Source organism: Tachypleus tridentatus, chromosome 13 (assembly GCF_004210375.1).
Source record: "Tachypleus tridentatus isolate NWPU-2018 chromosome 13, ASM421037v1, whole genome shotgun sequence".
Lineage (NCBI taxonomy): Eukaryota > Metazoa > Arthropoda > Merostomata > Xiphosura > Limulidae > Tachypleus > Tachypleus tridentatus.
The window spans coordinates 138871628-138892414 of NC_134837.1; the positions used below are offsets into that span (position 1 = coordinate 138871628).

General features: G+C 32.5%; 1 protein-coding gene across 2 annotated transcripts in view; it reads right to left on the bottom strand.

The window, feature by feature from the left end:
* Window positions 1-582: 582 nt before the first annotated feature.
* The window catches only part of LOC143236946 (protein sel-1 homolog 1-like), an 88665-nt gene continuing 68460 nt past the window's right edge, over window positions 583-20787 (bottom strand). For both annotated transcript variants that reach the window (XM_076475660.1, XM_076475661.1), the window contains 5 exons: window positions 16787-16952; window positions 13812-13886; window positions 12827-12999; window positions 10538-10660; window positions 583-849 (listed from right to left, as the gene is read on the bottom strand). In XM_076475660.1, coding sequence (XP_076331775.1) covers window positions 706-849; window positions 10538-10660; window positions 12827-12999; window positions 13812-13886; window positions 16787-16952 — 681 coding nt within the window. In that variant the 3' untranslated portion in view covers window positions 583-705. The remainder of the gene's footprint in view (window positions 850-10537; window positions 10661-12826; window positions 13000-13811; window positions 13887-16786; window positions 16953-20787) is intronic.

Here is a 20787-nt window from a genome sequence, read left to right on the forward strand (position 1 = left end):
TCACTGATGCAAATGATGCTGATATCTTGTGGCACAAATAGCACTTTACTGGCTAAAGTGTGCTTAAATATATTGTACACCACAATAGACGAATTGGGTGCTTTCTGTCCTTAATTTCATCAACTTCAAGTTTAAAATTATGTAGATGAAGAGTAACTCAGGTCTAATATCAACTACTAGAATTGTTCCAAACTGACAAATAAAGATCAATGCTGAAATCACATGATCATTTTCTTGTTGGAGTGCAGATAAACCTTAAAAAACAGCCAATATGTTTGTAATTTTAAAGACACCTACTCTAGTACGTGTTAAATTCATATATATAGTGTCCACTTGTTACTTAATAATAATATAATAATTGTTCACTCTCCCAGAACATAATGTTTTTGTTTGTTACACAATTATTAATGCCACTTTTATGGGCTTACACATTAAAATGTTTTCCCTTATTTATTAATTATGTGAATTAATTCCAACCAGTCATCCCATATGCAAAAATTTCCTTTTAACAATCATGTATAATTGACTGTTTGTAGGAAGTAACATGAATTTCCAAATATAAGATTTATCACAGAATCAAAATTTAAGACACTACTTTGAGTATTTTATTTTAAAAGAAAAGTATTTATTACATCCTGGCTAAATAATGGCAAGTAATAACAGCAACACATTTAGTAGTCTTTCTGAAAGAGACCCAGTAGGATATCACTGGTTCTGAGGTGGAGGTGCTTGTCTCAAATAAACCAACACACCAAGCAGAACTGCTAAAAATGTCATCACATACAAATCCCAGTCTGGCCCTAGCATTCTCACCAAGTTGATGTGGGGAAGAAGAGAGTCCAAATTAATCTGAAATAGAAAAAAACGTTGGTCACTTAAGGCATATGAAACCATAATTTTACCTATGCTAATAAAAGTATATAGCATATCATATTTCATACTTTATATGCATAATATAATCTATCATGTCTTTATCACAGACTTTCAATGTTCTAGATTTTGTATTCTGTTTTGTCATATAGATGTTTCTGTATTTTGGAGAATAGAAAACAAGATTAATATACACTGCTGGCCAAAATCTTAAGGCCAATGAACATAAAGAAAAAACATACATTTTGCATTGTTAGACTCAACCACTTATTTGAGTAGAGCTTCGAAGATGAAAATAAGGAAAAATAAAAATACTTTTTTAGCATTTAACAGGGAAAATGTGAACACTATGAAATTAGCCTAAATACCAGTTGGTCAAAAGTTTAAGATCATACTGAAACGAAGCATTAATCAGTACACACGTAACAAAATTTAGTAATTTTTGTTCAAGCATTAGCATTGTCAACATCTCCCACTGACATCTCCTATGTGTTACACTGGGTAAAAACATGACAAAGACTAAAAAGTTGACAGAGTTTGAACATGGCAGAATTGTCGATCTGCAAAAGCAAGGTCTCTCTCGATGTGCCATTGCTGGTGAGATTGGGCATAGTAAAACTGCTGTTGCAAATTTCTTAAAATACCCTGAGGGATATGGAATGAGAATTTCAAGTGGTTGGCTCAAGAAAACTTCACCAGCATTGAGCAGGAGGATTTGACAGGTTGTCCAGCAAGACATCAGCCGATCATCGAACCAGATTAAGGCCCTTATGGATGCAGAATGCAGTTCATGAACAATAAGATGGCATCTATGAGAGAAAGGCTTCAAAAACCGTAAACGACTTCTAAGGCCACACAACGAAACAGCATGGTTAAACTTTGCTGAGAAGCACCAAACATGGGACGTAAAAAAGTGAACAGAGGTTTTGTTCTCTGATGAGAAAAAATTTAACTTGGATGGTCCAGATGGCTTCCAACGTCAGTGGCACAATAAAGATATCACACTGGAGACATTTTCTACATGACACAGTGGAGAAGCTTCCATCATGATCTGGGATGCCTTCTCCTTCCATGAAACAATGGAGCATCAGGTTATACAGGGGCATCAAACAGCAGCTGGCTACATTGGCGTGTTGAAGAGAACATCCTTATTGACTGAAGGCCATCGCTTGTGTGAAAATGACTGGATCTTTCAGCAAGACAATGCCCAAAGGACTTTTTCATGGCGAATAACGTGATTCTTTTGGACCATTCAGTGTGTTCGGCTGAACTGAACCCCACTGAAAATGTTTGGGGGTGGATGGCAAGGGAAGTCTATAGAAATGGACATCAATTCCAAACAGTGCATGATCTTCGTGAAGCCATCTTCACCACTTGGAATAATCCCTCTGCAAACGCTTATATCGACCATGCCAAAGCGAATGTTTGAAGTTATTCACAATGTAGCTGTGCAACTCATTTCCTACCCTGTTTAGGACTTCTTTTTGGTATGATCTTAAACTTTTGACCAGCTAGTATTTAGGCTAATTTCATAGTGTTCACATTTTCCCTATTAAATGCTAAAAAAATTTTTTATTTCTATTTTCCCTTTTCTTATTTTCATCTTTCGAAGCTCAACTCAAATAAGTGGTTGAGTCTAACAATGCAAAATGCATATTTTTTCTTTATGTTCATTGGCCTTAAGATCTTGGCCAGCAGTGTATATGTAAAATGTATATTTTGTTTGTAGTTTTTGCCAAATGTTGGTTATTTTTCTGTTGATGTGAGGAATATGACATTCCAGTTAATACCAAATTTATTAAAAAATAGGCACAAAACTAAGGGCTATACTATGTAAAAACTACATTGACAAACACAACACCAACATTATTTATAAAATACAATGTGATAATTGCCATGACTTCTATATTGGAGAAACAAGTAGAAAAATTGAAACCAGATTCACAGAACACAAAAAGTCACCTTCACACGTTTTTGAACACTGCAAATCAAATAAACACAATATAACCATAGAAAACACCCAAATACTAAATAAAGAAACATAAATGCAAAATTAAAGAAGACTTACTTATACAACAACTCAAGCCCAAAATAAACCAATACAAAGGAACACCCTTATACCTATATTAATAAATATAATCCAACATTTAAGCACGCCCTCTACATTCCTACACTCAATTACACAACTGCCTTTAAACATGTGGTCAGCTATCGGTCAGTTACCTCTTTCTTTCTTCGTGAACCTGATGATAACCGAAGAAGGTTGAAACATTGTTTGCTGCTTTACATAGAGATTTCTCTACTCATACCACCCATTTTTACATATATATTTTTCTCTACAAGTGGGTTTTCTCATCATCACAGAGAAACCAAGATTATTTATAGCAATACAGCAGATGTACAACTTGGTCTAGATTCAAGTTGATGGCATTGCTACACAAATTAACATGAGGATATACAAATCATTTGAGATAAATACTTACAAATTATTATCTCAAAGATTATGTATTTCAAATAAACTTTTATTAAGGATATTTCACCATCAATTAATACCTAATTACTTTGAATATTTAATTTAAAAAACAAGCAACATTAAACTTCACTCAACATTTCTATGGTTTTATATTCTCCATTAGACTCCAAAAGTTCACACCTGATAATGGAATCTGAGCACAGGTTTATTCTCACAAGAAAAATAAATTCCCATGCACATCCTCTTTTTTTGATTATATCATTTTACTGTGAAAAATAGCCAGATAATCAGAACATTTTAATATCAGTGACTTGAAATACCAACTACAAAACTTAAATTGCAAAAAGAAAATACTTTTGTCAGTTTATCTCTGAACTTTAGAATTGTTCTTACAAAGCGGTGAAGAAGAAAATCATGCAACACTGAGGCTTACAGGCAGCTTATAAATAGGTTTGAACAGACAGAATCAATTGTTAATTTAATTTGAAACTCAGTAACACTCTTCCACTTCATTAAAGAATTTTGAAGGAAACAGTAGTCTTTATACAATTATTTTTTATAACTTACAGCATTTAAAGTATGGAAGAATATTTTTGAAAAAAGTACAATGTTTGGTATTCAAAATAACAAGATGAATATAAAGACAACTGTAATGCCAATAATATCACAAAATGGCAGGGTCTTTCGATTTGATCCTTATCAATTTTGTGGCTATAGAGCCACATAAGGTATTCAATATATTGTGACATGCTTGTGTACTTCTGAATGGCCACACCATAGAATTCAAACACAACAGGAAAGAGCATTTAATATTTTTTAATCTCATAAACAATTGTTAGCAGGCTTCTCCAGTGTAAAAACTGTCACAGCCTTTACGTGTAATTTGAATCAAGAATCCTGCAGTAATCTTGTTTGCATCAATGAAATTTGACTTACAATTTCTTTCTAGTGAGAAAAAAATGTCAGACCTAAATCCATGTTGTATTACTTAAATATTTTTAATCAAGTTTTCAGATGGCATGCAAAAGATGGTGTAATGCAATAAAAAGATGTATTTTCCAAATCGTTGATTGTATCTTTGGGTTGAGATTAGTTTTCCAAGGATGACAATAAAATTTTATTTATAACTGTAAAAGGATAGTTAATTTGTGTTTTAAGATGTGACTTTAAGACATTTATTTTAGTTGACAAAGCCTGTTGAAAGGAACAAATACTTTAGTTGTACAAAAAAGAATCTTTATGGTCTCTAGTTATTTTAGGAAAGAATTCCAATGAATGCAAAACTCCAGAATATATGTCTTTATGAAAAACAGTGAACTAAAATGTATTTCCATTTTTTTCCCAACCAAAACATTAAAAAAAATAATTAATTTCATTTTCATGTGATGTTGGGGTGCATTGCATTCAAATGTGAAACAAAACTATTGACATTAGTAATTTTCTTAAAGTCTTTAAAAATGTGATGTAAATAATAGATCAATAAAGTTGGAAGATGGAATAAAGTACAAATTTCTTCAATTCTTTCTCTGAATAAATTAGTTAAAATAGGTAAAACTGGATTTCCCAGAATCATATTACTGATCTGATCTTGATGAACACTGAAATAGAAAATTTACAAGAACATGATTGATGCATAACGTTAAGTGACCATTGTGAGAGGCAAACAAGCTATTGAAGTCCATTGCCTAGACTCATCAGTCCTTTCAGTCACAAATTGGAAGACTTTGCTTTTGCTATCACTCTACACATTTTGAAAGTAACTACTTTCTACACTAAACCTCGAAAGCATTTCAACAAAATATCAAATAAAGTGACAGCATTTGAAATTTTTGTTTGTTAAGAGAAAAATTTTCAAATTAGTTGCTGAAATATTTTTTAATTGTGTTTATTAAAAAAATGCTCCTAACTGTATCAACCTTTTAACTTTAAAAAAAGAAATGAGAATTTAAAATACCTTATGACAAAGAAGACACACACAAATTATGCTGACTCAATTATTTAAAGTTTATCACTTCCAAGCTCAACAAATATGCTTGCATCATGTGTGTTTCAAATCTCAGTACTTACACGGTCACTTTTGACATTTGTCTAAAATCAGGGAATATTAGCTTTTGCTCCTGATAAAGATGTATATACTCCCTTGTTAGTTGCAAGTGCAACGGGCAGTTGTTGTAACCAACTGCCCACATTTATGATCCTTGTTTTTCAACCATTTGCTTTCTAATCAAAAAACAAAAAATAGCTGGTTTTCTCATTCACAAGTAATCCAATCAATCAGCAATCATGTTTGTTTAGCCACAATTAACTTTAATGTAACTTTTTGAAACTATGCCATGGCTATTAAAAAACTAAAAACTTTATCAAGTTGGACAGTGTCACCATCACCAATAACACTGTCCAATGTTACGGACAAACCCTGGAACAGAACATGTTGAAAATAGTGCTGTCGTTGAGAGTCGTAACAATGGCAAGAAAGTAAAATGTGGCTTACAGTGATTTGAGTGTTACACAAACTACACACTGGTGCAACAGTTCCAGATAAAAGAAAACGATGAGTTAAAAAACTGTGACCAATGCGTAGTCTAGTTAGAACAACTTCCTCCTTCCGAACCTTACAGAAGCTAGACGGCCAAAGCCCAATATAAAAAAATATGAAAAAGCTTGTTGTCGCGTTGTTCACTACAAGTGGACTGCCAGACTTGAATATAGGACCATAGTCCATGTACAGAAAAGGCACAGTGGTGATAGTGCCAGAGCAGATAGATTTAGCTGCCATGCATGCAAGCTCGTTCCCATGAATATCAACGTGGCCTGGTATCCAGAAAAACTGGATAGAAGTTGATGTTAATGAGAAATGGGCCAGTCGGTTTTGAATATCAGTGAGAACAGAGTGTGAGCCAACGTGAAGTGATTCCAAGGCCAGCAGAGAACTAAGGGAGTCAGTATAAATAGCGCAGTCGGAGTACTGCTCAGCTTCAATATGATCCAGGGCATGAGATATGGCGTACAGTTCAGCAGTGATCACAGAAGCTGTAGAGGGGATTCTGCGCACAACCACCGAACCTCAATAAACCATAGCAGAGCCCACACAGTCACCTGATTTTGAACCATCCGTATAAATTGGAATAGAAAGATGGTTCGAAAGGTGTTCAGTAAATAAAAGATGGTACTTCCAATCAGGAGTATCTGCCTTTTTCAGATGACTTAAAGAAAGGTCACATTTGGGGGCTATAATAAGCCATGGTGGAATGGGCTGACCAGAGGATTCTGCAATGTTATCCAAGGACAGACCCAATTCATCCAATTGCACCTGGATGCGAAGGCCAAAAGAAGCAACGGCAGATCGTCTGTTCTGAAAAAGTGTGGCCCACTGAGGAAGGAAAACACATCCCCAGGTGAGATGCTTTGGTGAGGACCGAATTTTCAAAGAATATAGTAAAGACAGTTGCAAACAGTGAAGGTGCAAAGAAGGTTCATGAGATTCTACGTATAAGTTTTGAACTGGGGAGGTGTGGAAAGCCCCAGTGCAGAGTCGAAGTCCTTGATGATGAATGGGGTCCAGCATCTTTAAGGCCGAGGGTCAACCCTCCTTGAAAAATGGAATAATAATGAAGGGGAGCAAACCAAGAGATCAATAGTGGTAAAGGACTGATTAGGTGCATGAAAATAAGTAGAAGAACCAGTATTGAAAAGAGAAAGATTGTTATCAGAGAGCATACTCACTACAGAGCGACCCCTCCTATCAATAACAGCACTTCCCCAGAGAGGATGATGTCCATTAAAGTCCCCCAGGGTTACAAAGGGAGACGGCAACTGTTCAACGAGAGCATCAAGGTCTGATTGATCATATATCTCTTCAGGGGACAGGTAGAGAGAACAAACAGTGATGGTATGACCCAAGGAAACACGGATGGCTACTGCCTCCAAGGGTGTGTTGAGTGACAAATACAGGGTGGGCACATGCTGATCAACCAATAGTGCCACCCCTCCATGTACTCGTCCATCACACAGCTTGTCATTTCTGTACAGAGAAAACTGCCGAATGGTGACTGTATCAGCAGGTTTTAGAAATGTTTCTTGTAAGGAAAGACATACAGGATGGTAGGAAGCAATCAGTGTTTTGATATCATCCAGATTAGAACATAAACCTCGACAGTTCCATTGTATCAAGGTGGCTATTTTTAATGATGGGTAGATGAAGTGGCTGGAAAACCCTTCTGTTTATGTCCACGTCTTTTTCCTTACTGTCTTTATTCGGAGGACGTCTATCAACCTCCGTGGATCCTACCCTGGGTCCATTGGGCAGGTCTTTGTTGTTGGAAGGGGATTTCAGTGACTGAGGACACATATGAATGATTGTTTTGCATCTTGGGGTGGGAGAAAAAGATGTATCAGAAGAAATGCCTGTATTTGAAACCAAAGGATGTGGATCTTGAGGTTTGTTGAAATGTATGGGAGGAACAGAGATGGGTGTAGAAGTCGATTTATCAACCTTTTTAACCATGGACGTCAAAAGGCTTTTCATTTGTTTTGAAAACGATTCTCTTGGAGGCACAGAGAGATCTGTCTGCACTCCCACTGTAGTTGTGGAACGAAGTACAGCAGCATATGTCCGAGATGGAGTGGCGGACAGCACTTTCCGAGCCTCAGGATAACTAATGTTTTGAGTCGTTTTCAAACACTGCACTTCTTTTTCCTCCAACCATTTTGGGCAAGAACAAAAGTAGGAAGGGTGAGAACCATTGCAGTTGACATAATGTGGGTCTGTGTCACACTCATAGGCATCGTGGTCTATGCCACCACAACGAGTACATGTCAGGGAACCACGACATGACGTCCTTGAGTGGCCAAACATCTGACACTGGAAACATTGGAGAGGGTTTGGAATGTGCAGCCGTACCCTGCAAATTAGATAACCTGCCTTGATGGTGGCAGGTGCACGTGGTGATGTAAATGTCAAAATGAGGATATCTGTCGGCAGTGTAGCTCCATCTTTGCAAGTGGAGATGCGCCCTCACTGCAGAGACTCCTTGAGTGGAGAGACCAGCAAGAATCTCTGACTCGGTGACGTTCTTCAAATCCCTCTCAACAATAACTCCTCGTGATGAATTCAAGGTAGCATGAGGGGTAACCTCAATAGGTACATCCCCAATTGCCTTTGAATTCAAGAGGAGTTCACTGTGTTGGCATGTGGATGTTTCAACCAAGACAACTCCAGATCGAAGCTTCCTTACTGACTTTGGAGAGCCAGAAAGACCCTCTAGTCCCTTCTGAATAAAAAAAAGGGGGACATTTGCCCTAAAGGTTTTTCTAAAAGAGAATGTAATATAAGAAAATAAGATACGTGTATTACAGATGTTGAAGATTGCTGCTCAGAGTCTTCAAGATGTGGTTGTTTACCTATTGACTGTTTTTTCACTATTTTGCTTAAATGTTTTGTAGGAGGATCCATAGGAAAAAAGGAAAATTTCGGTACCCACTGACCCCACCCACCATGGAGCCCTATGAGGTGACGCACTACAAAGTCATGCAAGGACATTGCAGCAATGCCAGGGTTTCGTGAGCACTATACCCAAACATCAGCATCAGGCACAATGTCCACAACACCTGTTGAGAACTTCCAACACTGGTACTTGTTGACTCTAGCCGAAGTGAACCAGCCGACTGACCCAAGGGGGGCCACCCGTCTACAGGAATTCAAGGCCAAAGTGGTGTGTTAGGGTTGGACCCCTCAACCACCAAGATCCTTTCCTCCCCTTCACGGGTTGCCACGCATGGCAAACACGTGGGTAGACATTTAGATCCCAGAGGAGGTAAACTGAAAGAACAGAACCTTCCCTGGGAGGTCCCCTCACCACGTACAGGAATCCAAACCGAGGGGCAAATGAGAAAAGAAAACATATTAGAAAGTAATGGGGCATTATAAATTCCATACTGCTCAAATGTCAAGAGTTCTTTGTGACCTCCCAGACAATGAGCAAAGAAACAGAGCTATACAAATGGGGAGTCACAAGGTGCATCATCCCAAGAAAATTGTCACAAAAGTAAGCATAGGTTGCCAGTAAACATACAATGTGTATTAGCTCTGTGCTTAGGATTTTGTTGTCAACTGTTTACGAACATACAATTCATAAAGAAATTGGTGTGCTTTGCAATATGTGGAGCATCAAGTTATGTAAATAAGTGAGGAATAGACACAAATGTTTTGAGCTGATGATATTTTATTCTATGGTGAATAGTTTCTCATGTTTGTGTAGTTAGAAAAAGTACAGGATTGTGATTGCAAGCATAACTACAAATCAGAAGATTTTTGTTGTGAATAAAGAGATAGTGTTATTTCCAATTTCTCAGCAATCAGTTTTCCATGATTGGAAAATTTGATAAATTATATTCCAACTGTCACCCAATTATGCAATAATCAGCACAATTCTGATTGCTGAATCATTTATTAGTAAAACACTGTTCTTTTCAATTAATAATAAGTTATTTTAGTCATACATGTTGTTTGAATACAAAAATATTTTACTGTTACTTACCATACTCACAAAACCTGACTAAAATTTTTTTTATGCCTGATGTCTTTTCTTAAAAGAATATTTTTATCATTTTCAAAGATGTAATTTATCGCAAACATATTTAATGAATGAAAAAATCTAAAGAAACTATAAAACAAATCAAATCACATTATTTTGTGTACCATTATTTTAATCATCTGCTTATAAAAAAAAAAGGTGGTAATAAGGGGCTGTAGTTATAAACTGACTTACAGAAAAGGAAAAATAATAACATGAAAAATAAGATATTTAGTATAAAATATACAATATTTTCAAGGTATGAAATTTTGTAGCAAATATAAATCTAAATACTTGATAAGTGCATTATCTATAAAGGAGACAGACTCTTCACAATTACGCATAATTTAAAGTTGAAGATTTTTTTTTTGTTTCATTTTTGTTTGTGAATTACACAAAATAAATGTGACATTCAGTAGAAAGTTGTTTAAGTAGATTTAAATTTATTATATTTACTTAAATTTTGAAATTTGATATTCAGGCATGCACTTGAGATCTGAAAGGCAGTCACTGGTTAAGATGGGGTTAAAAAGATAAAATCCTACATGAGTAAAAAAGTAAATAATTAGTTAGTATTCTACAGAGTCATTTGTATTTTAGATTCATTTATTTCCAGTCTTACCTCTTCTACATAATGTAGGCTATATATTACTCCAAGTTTGGCAAGTGCTAGGGCAACAGGAATCTGAGCATCAGCACTTGTTTCTGCTGCCATATCATAATAACGTTTTGCTAGATGGTAGTCCTGTAACAAAATAGTTTATACAGTAATTCTTACCAACATTAATAGTTAGAACCAATTAGTAATCAAATACTTATATTATTTTTAGTGCTAATATAACTTTTGCTAACTTTCAAATGGAAAAAGGACATAGATGGGTATGATCTTAGCAATTAAAACTTTTCATTTCAATTGAGAAAAATTGCTCAACAAAATATTCTAATTTAATAATTGAGTCAATCATGTAAGAACATTACATCAAATAACTAAATAAACCTTTTTCTGGACTGAATAGGGTGTTTTATTCCAGAAAATTGTATGAAGTGTTTCAACCTAATGACCTTATCTCAGTCAAAGTATGCATGTCATGGCATTTTACAAAGTTACATTCAAAATTTAACTAAATAATTTTATTATCAATCTACATAATACATTTGGCATAAAAATAGTTTATAATTCAAAGTTTTATTTTTTTTAATTTCAAAAGATAATATTTAAATAATTTCTCTATATCTCTTTGACCTTAGGCCAAATACTGTTCTCTGTATCTCTATATTTCAATACAAGGGTTATACAACCCTGCCTGTGTTTATAAACTACTTTTGCTGGAAATGTGACTGAGAAACTGAAGATTGAGCAAAATATTACTGAAAGAGAATTTCAATTAATTATTGATATAGTGTCTACACTGCAACTAAAATTTATGTAAGAATATATTTCACTAAAACACACAAATCTATCATTCTTTCAATGCATGTACGTTCAGTTACAAAATCAACCAATTTCTATGAATTCTCCAAATGATGGAGAAAAGTGTTAATTGTACTGTCAGATGAATATGTTGACATAATTAAAAACTTGATAAACTCAAATAATAATCAAAATGCAGTTTTACCTCTCACAGTAAAAACACTACTTTCATTAAAAAATAGGAAAAGGCTTCCTATCTATCTATAATTACCTATTGCTCAAATTACTCTTCTGGAAAAAAGGTTTGTATTTTGCTATTTTCCTTAAAGAAATTCATCACCCTTACATTATTACAGGACTGGATGATACTCATCAAAGAACCCTAATCACTTTCAGCATGTGATCACAATAAATGTTTCTTTTTGATAAAAACCTTTATATATATATGGTTTTTTAATGTCCCCAAAACAGCAAATTACCCAGCCTTTACTATAAATGCACCAAATATTTCTTTTCTTTTGTTTAAAATGTAACATTCAACTTATGCCAATTTAAAATACAGGCTTTAAAGTCCAAAACTTCTACTATTATTTAAAAGCCAATAAAGATAATTTAGTGGTAATCATATACAGAAAAGAAAATCTAAAAAAATATTAATTGATCCTGAATTAAACATAGAAATTTTAACCTATTTCAAGGACACCACCTTCCCCCCCATCCAGAAAAAAACTCAACAGTTATCTATTATCACTAAAACAAGTCTTCTTTCTTTTAAATTGTACAATTTTTAAAATTACTGATTTCAGAAGTTCTCAATTATACTGTCTTACTAAAATCCATAATAAAAGTGGCAATTCCAACCACTCTCTCAGCAAATGGTGCTTACAATTAGAAACTAGACAACTTTCAGACAAAGGATGTCTCTCCTTAAGAAATTTGTATTTCGTTATGTATAAACAAATGAAAAGGGTCCAAAAATTTCAAAATTTTGATTCAAGTGTTCATACATTCAGTTATAATGTCATTTCTCTCTTCATGCAAGCAAAGGTTAAATTTTATTCCTGGCACAAAATGAAGTAGTGTTTGTTCACATAAACTCCAAGACAACCACATTAGTACCATACATCAAGCCATATAGGTGATACAAGGAGAAAGTCAATACCAGCATAAACAGACACAATCGTGCACTTTCTCATATCTCATGCTCTTCAAGTAATTTCTAAGGAGAACAATAAGTGAAAAAGTCAAGGAAACCATCTACAAACAAATATCTGGTTTCTTACTACATTTATTCACTGATGGTATTTCAGCTGCTTTATGATCGCTTCACTTTAACTGTTTTAGTGCCAAAGGTACTTGTATTTTGTACCTGGATAATGGCAAGTAAGATTGTAATAGCATTTTGTCTTTTATTGTTTTTAATCTTCTTTAACAAACATTTTATAATTTGTCTGAGCAATACTTTCAATCTCATTGCCTGGATATGAATAAATGCTTTACCTTTTTCATTCCAAGACCTTGCTCATGCATATAACCCAAGTTGAACATTGCTTGAGCATTGTGCTGTTGTTCTGATGCTAGTCGATAGTGACTGGCTGCTTCTTCATAATCAACATTTGTTCCATATCCATAGTAGTGATAATCTCCTAGTTTCACTCTTGCAGCAGAGTAACCTGCAAACATACAATATGGCAGTAAAGAAAGACTAAATATTATGCAAATGGTGTTTTTAGTTATCTTTTACATCACCTACGAACTAAACTACATTCATGTAGCATTTGACAAATATGTTGCATAAAAAACTACTAAAAATGATAAAACATAAAGACCACCACCTTGTCTTCTATTTTAATTTTTTCTTGTCTGCATTTACAGAGGAAGGAGAATACCTTGACACTGCTATTACCCAGTGATAAGTGGTGAATGAAATGTCAAATTGGATTTCATATTCATTTTTAAGACAAAATATGTTCAATATAAATAATTTAGAACTACTTTCAATATAGGCTCAAAACAGTGCATATGACATGATGACATCATTTCTTATGAATTTTTATTTTTTATTTTTATTTATTTATTTTTTGTTGGAGGAAGGGCCTCAGAATAAGTAAATTTCAATGTGGAGTTGCAAAGCCTCCTTAAAATCCAAAGAAAAGTAAAAAAAAGTCTTTAGGGAACATTGAAATTTACAATTTAATTTAATATACTCGATATTCCAAACAAAAATTATATAATATTATTTTTTACAGCTGATCCAACAACTTTAACACAGTAACTTCAACATGCGCTTTCAAATTTGAATCAGTACAATAAATGAAAATTTAAATTTTATAACACCTCTAAAAAAACAGGTACCTCCAAAATTTTAAAAAGGTACAGTGGTAAATGATACTCTACATACAGCACCAGAAAGTAATATTTAAAGTTATCATGAGTAATCAAAGTATGTTACAAACTAGACTAGAACATCATTTTAACACCAAACCTTGAGCTGCTGCTCTGTTCCAATACAAAAGTGCTCTAGTATAAGTTTCATTACTGGGGAAAAAGTCCACATCTCCTGTCAAATAATTAAATTACAGTATTAAATAACACATACTTTTAAAACTTACACCACCACCACTCCACATATTGTTCCTGAACAACACATTAAAGATGTCATTATTACAGAACATCTATATCATTACCATAGCACATAAAGAATACCAGTACCATAACACATCAAGGATATCACTATGAAACCACATTACACTCGTATTTCGTTATTATTATACACCACAATCATTTTTAAGATGCTGAAATCAGCAAATGAAATGCTTTTTAAAATATCATTTTATAACTACTCTAACATGTTAACATTAGCTTTACAAACATTATGTGAAACTTGAAGTTATTTCTTTCTGATTAGTTTTAAAACCCTAAGTAACCCTTACATCATTTACTACCATTATCCCCACATACATGAAAAGTACATTTTTATTTTATACTGTTTCTAACACCATGAATCATAAGACAATGCTAAAGGGTGACTACGAAGTAAATACTTGTTTTTGGGTTAAACCCTCCAAAAAGAGACAAGACCTTCAAATTTAATAACTACTTATTTTATGGAGACCTCTTTCCCACTTGAAATGAAAATGATTACACTTTCCACCTTGTCTGATGAAACAGAAAAGATATGTTAATAAAACTTGGGTTACGGTTACAGACCATCTCTACAAATTAAATCTTCAAATCTGATAAGATTATATAGGTAAGATATTCTTATCTCACAAACACACACAAAAGTAGATTTTTCTTATTACACATTTTCAAGTGAGATTAAACTCTTAGAACATACTCACATGCAAAAGTTTTGAAGAAAAAACTTTAGAAATGTCTTTTAGACTATAAAGACCTAATATGCATATAGTTATCAATGGAAAAGCTGTAAAAAGATGCTGAGGAGAACTCAAAGCTTTGATATTTGAAACAGGTACAACAAATTCAAGAAATATAACTTGAAAATTTTAAATATTAACACCAATTTTGTTTATTTCTAACATACCAATAATTATAATGAAAAAAACAAGACAAAAATATAACAACATAATTTTTTAAGTAACAGAATGGGATATGCAGAGGTTGGTGACTCATTTATACACATATTTGTCTGTATCATGAATAGTTAAATTCTCAATTTACTTAGACAGTCAGTGACTTATTGTTAAATGTATTATTGCAACCATGGAGAGAAGTACGTGTAAAAGATAATTTAACAATATGGAGAAAGAATCACTTTGTGTTTAAAAGAGCAAATTTGAATTATTCATGTATTATGGATATGTTTGTGACCACATTTTAATACTTTTTTTAAACATCTTGCATTATTCTGTGTTGTAGCCCCTTCTGTATATCCTAGATTAGGATTTTGGTTTATATACATATATTACTGAAGAAATCTTCAGCTACAATTAAATATGATGCAAAGGCTGTAGATAAAAACAAGTGCTATTTCTTTTTAACCTTATTGATTTGGGTATCCCTTTCTGAGCATGTTACAATTTTACATTTACATTTGGAATTTTATTAAACAGTTTTACTATCACTGTTTGGCAATGAAATTAGGCTTATAATGTATTTATATACTTCACAGTTTTAAACTATGTAAATTGTTACTCCTTTATTTAAAAAAAAACATTAAAAAATGTTTACTTATTTTGTTGTCACACAATGTAAGATGATTCACGATTTTTAACTTTTATTTTCTGAAAAATTTTGCATGTGTACCTCTAGATACAATCTATGTTTATTATATTATTTATGTGTTTGCTTCAGAGACTTTTGGTTTAACTTATTAAAAACTAAAACCCATGCCTACCTCTAATAACTTAGACTTGAGATTTTCAAACTATATGCACTTATTTGTAGTACATGTTTATAACAAACATAAAGAGCTTATTTTAAAGTAAAAGTTACCAATGGTTATTTTGAAATTGGAAGTCAATATTCATTAACAAGTATAACTAATGAAGTTATTTGTCCTCCATAGCATTAACTATTTTGCTTATCCACACAGATGTTAGTACAACAGAGTTAGTTGTACTTCAGTTTTAGTTTTACATTTTAGTGAATTAACTCTTATTTGTTTTAACATGCATACTTTAAAGTTATAATAATTTTTTTTTTAAATATAACTCAAACTTTGCCTCAGTTCATAAGGGTTTAACTTATGAAAGTGAAAAACATTTTGCTGAAGGTTTACATGTTTCTGCCAATAATATCAAAACATACTGGGGTCTTCCTGTTTTTGTATGTTGAGATGAATAATGAACAATAAAGGACTAGCTAGAAATATATAGCATTAAATATACACTATATGTGAAAAGGTAAAGAGGTGAAATTATGCACACATCCAAAAGATATTTTAAGATTATTCAATAAATAATTAAATACTATGGACATACTTCTATTTCTTAATTTTAAACAAATTGATTGCATCATACACTGATGATAATAGCTACAGTTAGTGACACAGTGGAGAAAATGAAAAATAACTATAAACATTTACCTTAAGCTTGATATTCATTTAGAACATTCTAGAGACAATGCAAATGAAATCTGATAAATATTAGGTTAAAAATTTATTGCCAATAAAAATCACATCACACTTGGATCAGTCTGAATAAAACTGATTAAAATAAACTGAAATAAATCTTAAGTTGAAATGCTATATTGAAAAAAATAATTATTTTTTGTGTACAAAATACTTTTAATCTTTAATAAAAATCTCTCCAACTTATGTAAATATACAATAAGAATATTCAGTTATAGCACGTATTCTTAACTGTTTGCTGCATGGCACAAACTTAATTTTTCTTTTATGAAAACTAAAATTATAATGTAAAGACACCATATTTTTGTATTTAAACAACTGAAAATTCAATATATTGCATATATTATGTTTTTAGTATAAATTACCTCTGTCTAGAAGATATGCAGCATTACTCTGGGCAACCTCATATCCCAGTTCTGCTAGTAAGGCATATTTCACAAAAGCTTCATTTACTCTGCCTTCCTTATAGTCATTGTAAGCTTGCATAAGCTTTTCACCCCATCTGCCTCTTTCAGCAACATTTTTAAAGAGCTGGAAAGAAACTGGTATTTTTTAAAGTGAAACTATTTTACTTCATGAGTTTAAAATAAATTATTTTTCCTACTTTACAAACCACAAATAAATGTGTATACAATTAACATTACTTGAAATTAGCATAAAATGCAAATTGGCAAAAACAATTTCAAATAACAAGAATGTTTCTTCAATACAACTATGGTACAAAAGTTAAGACATCTGATAAACACAAAGTAAACATTTTCTGTTTCATAATAAAATTCTTCAAAGTAGCTTAAAATAAACTGGCATAACAAATAATAACTTTACAAATTAGTTCATAAATCAAATTGTTTCATGCTCATATACTTGATATACAGAAACTGCTTTAATCCAAATAAACCAGTCTTTCAATTATTGAACTGATATACACATATATACACACACACACATATGTGATCAAGGTTGTTGACTATAAATTTAAAACAAGTTCTATAAAGTTCCAAAAATTATTTCATATAATATAAAAAACAGGCATAAAAATAATTATACACAAATAGTCAAACATTAAAACCAATTAATATCATCCAAATAGATTAAGTTTTTATTTTGCTTCTGTTGCCTAATAACAAGCTTAATATTAAAAAATGTGTCTTACATAGCACAAGATATTTTAATGGAATTAAATGAAATTCAAGAGTTAAAAATAAATAAGATAATGATAATAATTATTAGTGTTTCCTAGTTCAGTTTAGTTTAATAATAATAATAATAATAATAATTTTTTTTTATGATTCCCAGTTCAATAATATTAAGTTAATTTAACTTAACAATAAATATATTTGGGGTTACCAGTTCACTAATGCTGTTATTTTCTATACTGAATATATATATTTTAAATAGGCACTTGTATCCTCTCACATATATAGCCCCTCAATATGTAAAAATATTTTTAAATATCACAAGCCTTGAACTTCTATGTACCAAGCTATCACTTTGAAACTAGACAGAAGAGAAAGCTCTGATTTCCAGCTGGGAGGTAGAGTGGGAAGTGCAAAAAGAGTTAAGTACCTATCAGAAATATGTTTTCAGTATAGGAAAATAATTTCCAATATGGTACATTACATCCTTTCATGTGTATACCTAAAAATCCCATGCCAAAAGGCATGTTGTATACACTTGGAAAGTGGGAGGAGCACAATGAAGAAAGGGAAAGAGAACCAGGTGAGATGTAAAGGAAGCAACATGCCTAGACAATCTGGATCTATTTGCAATGGACCTAACAAATGCTAGGTGTGAAGACAGAGGGTGGGAAGGACAGGATGAAGGACTAGTGATCAAAGTTGATGTACTAGGAATGGAGTAAGAGAAAGAGGCAATGGATAAGTGGTGTGGAGCTAAAAGAATCAAGAAAACCAAGATTGTGCTAGTCAGTAAGGAGCAAGAAGGACCTGATAGAGAGTGGCATGAATAAGTTAAATGCATCTCAGTAAGGTGTCAGATGGGAGGGAAAACATAGAGGTAGCAGTTGGTACAATCCTGGCTGAGAGCATCCACAGGTCATGCCAAAGGATGAGGAGCAGGAAAACAAAATAGAGGTAACTTGGTATTAACCTGTTGATTACCAAGTATTTCAGCTGCTACAATACAACTCTAATGCTTCTTCATTTTGTAACTTTTTTCGTGATGCCATTTTGGATCGAAAGTGAAACAATTTGTAAGTGGGTCAAATGCATGTATGGTGCTGACATCTAGCGTTGAAGTTAGGTATTATTGAGAACGAATTAACTCATCCATGGCACTGTGTTACCGATTGGCTTGGATGAGTTATTTTGTCTATGGCACTGAACAGGTTAAGGCAAGCTGCAAATTTCAAAAACTCAGTTATATCTTTAGAAACAGAAAATGGAGAAAAGGAAATATTCATACGTCACTACAATAAGTGGAAGGTAGATGAACCTGTGACAAGACACTGTCAATCCTAATAGCAAAGAAACCACATGTGAAGGGATGGAGCTGAAGGGGACAATTGTACAAATGTGAAAGTAATGGAAGAAAAGGTATCCTTGAAAATCCCTCAGGAGATTGATTGAATGCTTCAGAAAAGAGGTATATGGTGGATAACTACCAAATGAAAGCAATAAGGGTAAGATAAAGGGAGAAAAACTGTGAATGAAATAAATAGACATAATTTAAAAAAATAAGAGCAAAGGTAAGTTATACAATCAACACTGCACTAAACTGGAGCAGAATAATAGATTGAAATCTACTTCATAGAAAATTTAAAGAAACATGAAGAGAGCATAATCAAGAAATGTCTGCAGTAGATCACTGCCAAACAATAAATGCTAGTTCTGTAAAATCAAAGAATAGATGGAATCATATATCAGACAGGTGTGTTGTACTCCTATTGATAGAGGGTTGTCACATGATGATTTACATGTGAAATACAACCAAACCATGTTGTTTCTATGGGATGTGAGAGTTCAAGACTTGTGGATTGTAAAAACATTTTTGCATACAGATGGTAGTACTGAATGAAAATACATTGAATAGAGGTAATGTAACATTGAAAATTAGGTTAGTTTATCTTATAATAATAATAGTCAATACTTTTGGTGTTCCTAAGTTCAGTGATATTAAGAGAAGTTACTTTATGTAATTGTAAATTAATACATCCTCTTAATCTATAAATGATGAGTAGGTATAAAATAGGAATCAATAAATAACTTGTATTGTTTTTTTAAATATAAATCTAACTGCTAGATGAAGTAAAATTTTTATGAATATTGATAACTGAGTTTTATCAAATGAATCATTAAATGTTCTAACAAGACAAGAGAGTAGTTTGAAATTAAGTTTTATTTAGTCTTGAGACAAGGATTTTAGCAAATAAACCATGCAACATACTAGCTAGTTAAAACAGTAATTTCAAATCAAGTTTTATTCAGTACAGACTTTGATTGAGATTTAGATTTTAGTAGTTTTAGAAGTTGTACTTTAGTACTCTTGCTATGGGTATGTCAAACTGTGCATATCATGACAATTTAACACTCAAAATTTAACTAAACTACATTATCGATGCACATGTGAATAAATGTGGCATCAAAATGTGGTTAATAAATGAACTGTTGATGTAAGTTTTATGTTCTTAATTTTAAAAAAGAAAATTTTTAAAAATGCTTAATTTCCCTTAGTATGAGAATTATGACATTTGGTCTCTATATCTTCTCCCTTCTTTAATTTATTTACCACCCCTTTCTAAAGTGAGGAATTGAACATAAATTACTTAACATATATTGTGTTTAGGCAAAGTCTAAATTTTATAGCTTTCAATTTTATTTATTTATGGAAACATAAATTAGAAATTAAAACCAACATACCTTGCTCACCCTTCACATTCTTCTTTCAAAAACAACCAATAGTTATCTCTGATGCTTTATACTGCATTATTTATAATCAACAGAAAGGAAAACATTTTATTTATCAAATGATGTATATAATTACATTGTTTTCAACACAGGGTACTGTCTATTTCTTCTTCACTTTGGAAGTTTCTCTTGCAGTGTTCAGATTGATAAGCTTAGCAAATTATTTAAATAATTAAAAAGCCAAAAAGTTAGAAAACCACTGAATTGGTTAAACTGACTGATTTTGCAAAATTTATAGCCATTACAGTTTCCATACTGTAACTTTAAATACAGTATGTGTATATTCACATAATTTGCCAGACATTTAGTAAAACTAGCTGGTCTTTTGTCACAAAAATCAGTTTTTTTTAAATAAATTATTTTCATGATAAAATTAAAAATACTTTTCTTTATCTCAAATTTCACTTGCATAATCTTAAAACCTCCTAAATAAATTTTAA